The following is a 9,632-nucleotide window of genomic DNA, read 5'->3' on the forward strand; positions in this document are numbered from 1 at the left end:
CAAACATTTACAGTCACGCTTTACCTTTACAAACATTTACAGTCGCGACTCACGACATTTCACGCTTTAAACATTTACAGCGTTTACCTTTAAACATTTACAGTCGCGACTCACGTTTACAAACATTTTTACGGTCGCTTACCACATTTACAGTCGCGACCTTACCTTACAAACATTTACAGGTCACGCTCCGCGCTACCTTACAAACATTTACAGTACAGTCGACTCGGCGTTTACCTTTACAAACATTTACAGTCGCGACTCCGCACTAAACGGTTTACATTTTACAAACATTTACATCGCCACTCACGTTTACCTTTAAACATTTACAGTCGCTACATTACACGCGTTTACCTTACAAACATTTACAGTCGCGACTCACGTTTACCTTTACAAAACACATTTACAGTCGCGACTCACGCTTACCTTTACAAACATTTACAGTCGCGACACGTTACCTTAAACATTTACAGTCGCGACTCACGCGTTTACCTTACAAACATTTACAGTCGCGACTGCTTACCTTTTTTACACTTTTTACAAACATTTACAGTCGACCTTTACCGCGAACATTTACAGTCGCGACCACGCTTACCAAACATTTACAGTGCGTTTACCTTTACAAACATTTACAGTCGTCACGTACAGTCGCGACTCACGGGATGAACACATTTTTCGCGGCGCGTTTACAAACATTTACAGTCACATTTACAGTCGCGACTCACGTTTACCTTTACAAACATTTACAGTCGCGACTCACGTTTACCTTTACAAACATTTACAGTCGCGACTCAGGTTTACCTTTACAAACATTTACAGTCGCGACTCACGTTTACGTTCAGAAACATTGTATTTTGACGTCATGTGATCAGAACAGTTCATTCATCTTTACGACAGTTGCGTCGAGTCTCTCCATTTAGCTTCACGTCATCATCCGGTAGAACACCGGACAACTCGAGAACCACAACAGAGAGGCCACACCCCTAGAACAGGGGCGTGGCCAGAGACAAGATGGCTGCCACTCAGAGAATGGATAAACAGATTCATCATGTCACATGATCAAGACATAGGTTTTTAGTCCCCTGACCTTAAACCAGTCACAGCTTGTGTGAGACTGTACCTTTAATAAGAGCGGCCACTGTGACGTGTCCAGGGTCGCGACCTTTGACTCTGGCTGGATGAAAAAGTCTCCGCTCTGTTGAATTTCCTGTTGAACAAAATAAAGTCAATTCTTTCAAAAGAAAACTTGACAAATTATCATTAACCAACAATCAAAGTGTTGTAAAACTCGCGCGCACACAGACACATATACAGTATTAAATCTTAAACTGATAATAAAACTCACTCCAATTTCTTCTTCGTTTAATTTCTTCATCTTCTTTTTCTTCTTCGCTGAAATAAAAAACGCGAAAGTTAAATTACTGATCGATAAATCAATAATCAGATGCCGCCGATATGACCACGTGGCCTCTCTTCCAGCACGTGGTTCGTAGCACCACGGGCTAACAGAAGCTAACAGGCTTGTTAAACAACGACAATGAGCCGGGAATTAACATTTACGTCATTAATAATTCGGTCTGGTTTAAACTTTTAAGACGCATTCGAAAACAGAAACGACGATCAATTCTTTAAAGGGGATTTATTAACGTAATCCTTGCACGTGCTCTGCGGCCGCGCGGCTCGGACTCGTGTATCAATAATCTGCATTTTAATCTGCTCGAAACACCCTTTTAATCTTAGATTATTAATCACTCTCACAAAACTCACGTCAGATTTCGTTTTCTGTTTTTAAAACGCAAAACCCTTCAGACTTTTGACTGAAACTCAGCGGTGACGACACGTGGTGTCCCAGAGACAGACAGACAGACAGACAGACACACAGCAGAGAGAGACACACACACATACGACACACAGCAGAGAGACAGACAGACGCGCACAGAAACAGAATAAACGCTGAAACACACTCACCCTCCACCTCCGCCATGTTGCTCTGACAAACTGAGCGTCGTCTCTGAACGAGTTCAAACGGAAGTGCTACGGCAACACCACATGGACACTTTTCTACTGCTGCTCCTCCTCCTCCTTCTTCTTCTTCTTTTCACAGAGTAAAAGTGCAGTACCGCCACCTGCTGGTCAGGAGTGTGTAAATCAGAGAACTCAGGAACACAGGCTGTTAGCGCCCCCACAGTTGCGGAGTGTAATTGTATTGTCGTAAATCCACTCAGGCCGAGGTAACGCTGCCCTCTGCTGGACACTGTGAGGCGGAGCTTATCACCTCTGACCACGTGGACAAAAATTCAAATGAAAACGAAGACAGGACATTTATAGCCCAATAAATGTGAAGAAATAAACAATAAAACTTATATTAATATAGAATTATGTTTCACAGGTGCTCAAGGTCTGTGCCCCCCCAGCTATGTGGAGTACTTCATCATGTCTTCAACATGAGCCTGAGTGACACACACACACACACACACGCACACGCACGCACACACACACACACACACACACACACACACACACACACACACACACACACACACACACACACAAACACACACACACACACACACACACACACACACACAACACACACTCTCTCACACACACACTCTCTCAACACACACACACACACACTCACTCTCTCACACACACACACACTCTCTCAAACACACACACACAAACACACACACGCACACACACACACACACAGACACACGCCCCACACACACATGCACACATGTACACATACACACATACACACACATGCACATGCACACACACATACACACATCCACACACACACACACATGCATGCACATGCACACACACAGGCACAGACACACATGCAGACACACTACACACACACACACACGCACATGTACACACACACACACATGCACATGCACATGCACACACACAGGCACCAAACACATACAGACACACACGCACACACAGAAGCTAAAGTAGATTTTTTGTAAATGTCTGAACAGAATATTTTTCTTCTGAATCATAGCTGCGTAGTTTCCATGGTAACACACAATAACAGTAACCATGACGATCCTGTTTGAGTCTTAAAAAAACATTAAAAACAAACAATGATTCATACGGAAACTGGAAACTCCCAGTGTATGTGTGTGTGTGTGGTGGGTGTGGTGTGTGTGGTGGGTGTGGCCTGTCATGTGAGCAGGGCGAGGCTCACAAACTTAAACACTCAGTCAGTGTGTGAGCGTGTGTGTGTGTCTGCGCTCAGGTGAAAACAGGTACGTCCTCATCGTCTCTCCCTCTCTCTCTGTGTCTATGTGTGTGTGTGTGTGTGTGTGTGCGTGTGGACCAGGGAGGACATTTTGTCCTCACTTCTTCAAAGGCCTTTTTAGGGTTAAGACCTGGTTCTAGAGTCAGAATTAGCTTCAGGTAAAGTTTAGGAGTCAGTTAATGCATAGTGTGTGTGTGTGTGTGCGTTGTTGTTGTTGTTGTTGTTAAAGGGACAGTTCAGTTCGGTTTTTAAAGTGAATGTTTGACATGTGTTCAGTGTTGGTTTGGACACTCAGATCGTGTGGTTTGCGAGTTGAATTCCTGCTCCTCATGTTACCTCATGTTTTTTATCAACTGGAACCAAAACTGGTCGAGCGACTCGGCACCTTTCACAGTCCCCACCCCTGACCTTTGACCCTGAAATTATAGAAGAAGAAAAACATGAAGAACTCCAGACCACGGACTGCATTTATGCTGAGTCATGTTAAACACAGACTGTATTTACGCTGAGTCATGTTAAACGCAGACTGTCATTACGCTGAGTCATGTTTTAGCTCCAGACTGAAGGAAGGAGGAGCCGGGTCCACCTAGTGGAGAGGAGTGAACACAACAACTTCCTGATAATGTTTGTTTACTGAGAGGGACGTGACCTGTTTGGTGTGTGTGTGTGGGTGTGTGTGTGTGTGTGTGTGTGTGTGTGTGTGTGTGTGTGTGTGTTGTTTATGTAAACATAAACAAACAAACACAATCACAGGAATGTTGTTGTGAGTGAGAGTCTGAGAAATGCAGCTCCTGTCAGAACTTGTTCTGCTGCTTTTTCCTTCTTTGTGTGTGTGTGTGTGTGTGTGTGTGTGTGTGTGTGTGTGTGTGTGTGTGTGTGTGCGTGTGTGTGTGGTGTGTGCGTGTGTGTGTGTGTGTGTGTGCGTGTGTGTGTGTGCGTGTGTTTCAGATCTCAGACCAGCAGGATGGATGTAAGTCAGACTTTGACCTTTGTTTAGATGTATAGAATAAATCGGTCACATGAGCCTAAAAAAAAAACAATGTTTACGTTTGAAAACTCTGTGGACAAGCAGAAACGGGGCGGGGCTGAGCTCACCTTACGTGCATGTGATCCTACAATGATGTGACTCCGCCTTCTTCTCTTTTCCTTTGTCACATTGATCAGAGGACTCAGTGATGCATGTCAAGTAACCAGGACAGACAGACAGGCAGACAGGCAGACAGGCAGACAGACATTTTCACGTCTTTATCTCACTGTGAGACTTTTCTAACAGGAAACTGAAGTTTGTAAAACACTCACTCTCTCTCTCTCAAACACACACACACACACACAGAGGGTGAGGGAGAACATTCACACGTTCACCTCACATTAAGGCAGTCACAAATGATTCTCTCTATTTACATTAAAGTTAAGTGTTTCTTTGTAAACTGTTACCGTGACGACAGTAAACAACAGACACTAAATATTAGACAGAAACAAAGTTGTTTGGTCACTAACCCCTCCCACATGTCACTAACCCCTCCCACAGTCCAGAGCAAAGTCACATGACTTCCATTTGTTTTCAATGGCAGAAAAAAGTGAAATAATCACAAAATAGAAAAGTAGAAACATTTTTGAATGAGTGAGGGAAAGAAACAAGACCAGGACCAGGACCAGGACCTGAACATGAACATTAAACTGAACCTGGACAAGAATCTGAACCTAAACTTGAACCTGAACCAGAACCAGCCAAAACTAATGAAACTTTTTTTAGAAGTATGGAAAAACAGACAAATATTGAATGATGTAAAGAAACAAACTCCTCCCACATTTCAGAGCAAAGGACAGGTTCCATTTAGTTTGAAATGTGCAGAAAACTGAATTGAATCTTAAAAATCAGCTAAAAGACGCAGAAACAAATGCTGACTCGGCATTTGACAGGAAATATGAGAACCAGCAGCAGCAGATTACACGCAGTGGATTACAGCGGATTATTATCATCCATGTTCACGTCGACGAGTGAAAACAAGGACACATAAAAAGGACAGTGACGATTTGACGACCTCCTGGAGAGTTTGGTTCCCACGGCGACAGACGGCAGCTGTTTAACCTTCCTGAGACTGAAGAGGCGAGCGAGCGGCGGCGAGATTACATCAACGCGCTTAATGTGACGCCACCCGGTTCAGAGGCGCTCGTTTAAAACGCCGCTGATAACGACACGGACCACACATCCGTCTCTCTCTGTGTGTGTGTGTGTGTGTGTGTGCCAGTAACCAATGTGTGTGTGTGGTGTAGTGTGTGTGTGTGTGTGTGAAATTATTATTGTGTGAGGTGTGTGTGTGTAGTGTGTGTGAGTTATCTGTGTGTGTATGTCTGTGTAATGTGTAAAAGTGTGTGTATCTGTGTGTGTCTGTAAGTGTGTGTAGAAGTGTGTCTGTGTCTGTGTGTGTGAAATGTGTGTGTGTAGTAGTGTGTGTGTAGTGTGTCTGTGTGTGAGTGTGTGTCTCTGTGTGTGTGTGTGTGTGAAAGTGTGTGTCTGTGTCTGTGTGTGTGTGTGTGAAGTGTGTGTGTGTGAGTAGGGAGTGTGTGTGTGTGTGATTATGTGTCTGTGTGAGTCGTGTCTCTGTGTGTGTGTGTGTGTGTGTGTGTGTGTGTGTGAAGTGTGTGTCTGTGTGTGTGTGTGTGAGAGTGATGAGTGTGTGAAGGTGAGTGTGTGTCTGTGTGTGTGTGTGAGAGGAGTCTGTGTGAGTGTGTGTGAGGGGGTGTGTGTCTGTGTGTGAGTGTGTGTCTGTGTGTAGTGTGTGTGTGTGTGTGAGGTGTGTGTGTCTGTGTGTGTGTGAGAGTGTGTGTGTGTGTGTGACCCTCGTTACTATTTCACACACGTGTCGTCTGTGGTCACTTCGTCCTTCACGTCACAGACTTCAGTCCAAAATCTGATTGAAGGGAAAAATATTTAAATGCTATTTAAGGGTATTTAAAGGGTGAGTTGAGGGTTTTTGTGCGACGTCGTGACACACAGTGTCTGCACGTCTTTATGTCACTGTGACACAAGCGTCTGTAAAACACTCACTCTCACACACCAAAGTCCAGAGAAAATGAGTGATTCTAACATCACACACACAGGACACACTCCTGAATGAAGATCCTTCATTCAGATTTATGTCAGTGACACAAAGTGACCACACGAGGCAGCAGAGGACCAGCAGCTTCTGTGTGTGTGTGTGTGTGTGTGTGTGTGTGTGTGTGTGATGTTAAAATCCCTGTGGTTTACAAACTTCAGTTTGTGTCTCACAGTGAGATAAAGACGTCGTTGAGACTTAAACTGACGTAGATTTTATTAAAGTAGATAAAATCTAAAGTCTTTTCCTCTCGTCTCCACCGTCAGCCTGGTCTTCTCAAAGAGTGAGTGTCTGTGTCTCAGCAGCAGGGGGCGCTCACAGCACTGTCAGTGTGTGTGTGTGTGTGAAGCATGAGTGTAAACGACAGTTGTGCGTCTCTTTATTGTTCCCCTGCAGTGACTGTGGAGATGACAGCCACTAAAACTGTTTTCAGATTCTCTGTCCCACTTTTCCTCCACTTCCTCTGTTACTTTGACTGTCTGTCTGTCTGTCTGTGTGTGTGTGTGTCTGTCTGTGTGTATAGTGTCTGTCTGTGTGTGTGTGTGTGTGTGTGTGTCTCCGTCTCCTGACTTCAGAGTCAGGAGAAGTGGCTATCGTCTCACTCTGGCGTAACTTATTTGAATAAATCTCAGGTGAAGTTTAGTGACGTGGGGGAAGTCGACTTTATCTGGTGGGATTGAGAGTCAGGCTGGAGGGCGTGTGTGTGTGTCTGTGTGTGTGTGTCTGTGTGTGTGTGTGTTACTGTGGGAGGTGACTTCTTCTCTTTGTGGCGCCGTCTTTTAAATCTGAGCACAGATCCTCAGAGACGCGACGTCGGCGTCACGTGATCGCCGCCACTGTACGCTCGACACACACAGGCGCGGTGAACGCATGAAGAATGAACGTGTGGAGGAGGAGGAGGAGGTGAATTCAGACAGAAGACGTGTCCACTCACTGTCTCCAACAAAGTTCATTCAAACTCCATCACGACGTTAGTGGCTGTAATTTCCCAACTTTCCATGTTTTTCCCACTTTTTCTCGCTGAACTCTTCCTCAAACGCTGATATTCAGTGTTTTCTTCAACATAAAAACTTCATTCAAACTTTAACACGTTCACCTCCATCAGGACGTTCTTCAGATCAATTATGTCATACTTTTTAAAAAAAGTTAAAATCACTTTGACTCACAGTTTAAATCTAACACGTGCTTCACAAACGTCACACAACGTCACACATCGTCACACAACGTCACAAACGTCACAAATGTCACACACGTCACACGTCACAGAGAAAAAAACACAAACACAAACAAATGATGCTGAAAACACTGCTTCACAATAAATGTGTGTGTGCTTCCTGTCACAAGACTGACAGCACTCTTCATCTTCCATGTGACGAAGGAACAAACTGATGATGTCATCACACTGCAGCAGTGGTCATGTGACTAATGCATGTGTGTCTAATTGCTGAGAAGAGTCTTGGCTCTGATCCATGACACCAGTATCTTTCTCTCACACTCACACACTCACTCACTCTCCACACTCCCACTTTCTCACTCACACACTCACGCACTCACTCACACTCACTCCACTCACTCTCACACACACACACACACACTCACTCACTCACTCCTCCTCACACACTCACTCTGCCTCCCACTCCCACTCCTCTCACACACACACACACACACACACACACACACACACAGACACACAGACACACGCGCGAGTGTAATAATGTGAACTCTGTTACGTCTCAAACACTTTGTTAAAATGATGGACAGAAGAGGAAAAAGAAAATGTTTAGTAACATGTGAATAAGTTTAGAATTCTTTAATCCTTTCACCCTCTCTTAATCCCTCCCCCCTCCTCTTCCCTTCATTCCTCAAATACTTCTCTTCTTTCCTCACGTTTCTAACCTTTTTCCTTCCCTCCCCTCCTTCTCTCCTGTGCTCTAATCATCGTCTCTCACCTCCTCATCCTCCTTTCACTTCCATGGAAACGGAGGACAGTCAATGAAAAAGGCATTCAGTAACCACGGAAACTTAACAGACTGTGTGTGTGTGTGTGTGTGTGTGTGTGTGTGTGTGTGTGTGTGTGTGTGTGAATGGCTGGCAGAAAGACAGGAGCGCTAATGGACACCATGAAGACAGAAAGACACTTCACTTCTGTCTTTTCTACATAAACTGGATCACTGATGAGTTTTATTAACAAAATGAAAGAAAAGGAAACTTTGAGAGTGAGTGCTTTATAAAGTTCAGTTTTAAAGATTCTTAAAGATAAACTGACATTTTTAACCCTTTCATGAAGCGCCTGACGTAAACAAACAAACAAACAAGTGAAATGTTGTTTCCTCCTTTTTACTGTAAATAATGGCAGCAGTGTGGCCACGGCGTGTTCTGCAGATAAACACACACACAAACACACACACACACACACAGAGGGAGGGAGGGAGGGAGGGAGGGAGCAGAAGACAGATAGATAAAGAAAGAGAGAACATATTGCCACTGTGTCAATACAATATATATGCTAATCACGCCTTTAGTCTATGTGTGAATTTCATTACACATAAAGGACTAATACAGTTGTGAAGGAAACAGCGTGTCGTTCTAAAAACCAATGACTGTCAAGGTCGTTTACAGTCGCACACTCACACACACACAACACACACACACACACACACATAATAGTTCTTCCATTTTCTCTCAATGATTCTGTTTATTAACCAGATGAAGCAGAATAATAATAATAATAATAATAATAATAATAATAGAAATCTCATGTTTGTCAGATTGTGATTCATATAGAGAACTTTTTTTTATAAAATCTTTCAAATCTTCATGTTAATATTTAAAAATGACCCTGAAGTCGTTACAGTGACACACGACCACAGCTGTTGGTTCCATGATGAGGTTTTATAGAAATAAAACAAGCTTTTATTATGGCGGGGTGTGAGGATGTTTGATTTTGAGAAAAGAGAGAAATTTTCCTTCATGAGTTTGTTTTGATGTGAGAGAAAAATTTAAGCATTGACCGCACGCACACACACACACGCGCACACACACACACACACACACACACACACACAGCGTGGACGATGGACATTAATATTAATAAGCCGCTCAGCAGAGAGAGAGAAACATTGATAAGCTGCAGTTTTGAATATTAACGCTGACTTTATTTTTTCTGTAAATGCATTAAAGCAAAAAATGATTCTGCTCAAATTAAAGAGAGAGAGACAGACAGAGAGAGAGACAGACAGAGAGAATGTGGAGTTATTCCAGCTCATCCCAGAATAAAC

The 9,632-nt window shown here is 43.6% G+C and overlaps 1 protein-coding gene and 1 non-coding gene across 2 annotated transcripts in view; both read right to left on the bottom strand.

Moving 5' to 3' along the window:
• Positions 1-2,068, bottom strand: part of dkc1 (dyskeratosis congenita 1, dyskerin) — a 6,708-nt gene extending 4,640 nt beyond the window's left edge. The window contains 3 exon segments of the mRNA XM_044048145.1: positions 1,121-1,207; positions 1,346-1,392; positions 1,969-2,068. Of these exon segments, the coding sequence (XP_043904080.1) occupies positions 1,121-1,207; positions 1,346-1,392; positions 1,969-1,984 (150 nt within the window). The 5' untranslated portion in view covers positions 1,985-2,068.
• On the bottom strand, positions 865-1,055 carry LOC122783506. The gene has a single exon (XR_006362061.1). It is a non-coding gene; the product is annotated as a small nucleolar RNA SNORD17 (small nucleolar RNA).
• Positions 2,069-9,632: the final 7,564 nt, after the last annotated feature.

Source organism: Solea senegalensis, linkage group LG16 (genome assembly GCF_019176455.1).
Source record: "Solea senegalensis isolate Sse05_10M linkage group LG16, IFAPA_SoseM_1, whole genome shotgun sequence".
Lineage (NCBI taxonomy): Eukaryota > Metazoa > Chordata > Actinopteri > Pleuronectiformes > Soleidae > Solea > Solea senegalensis.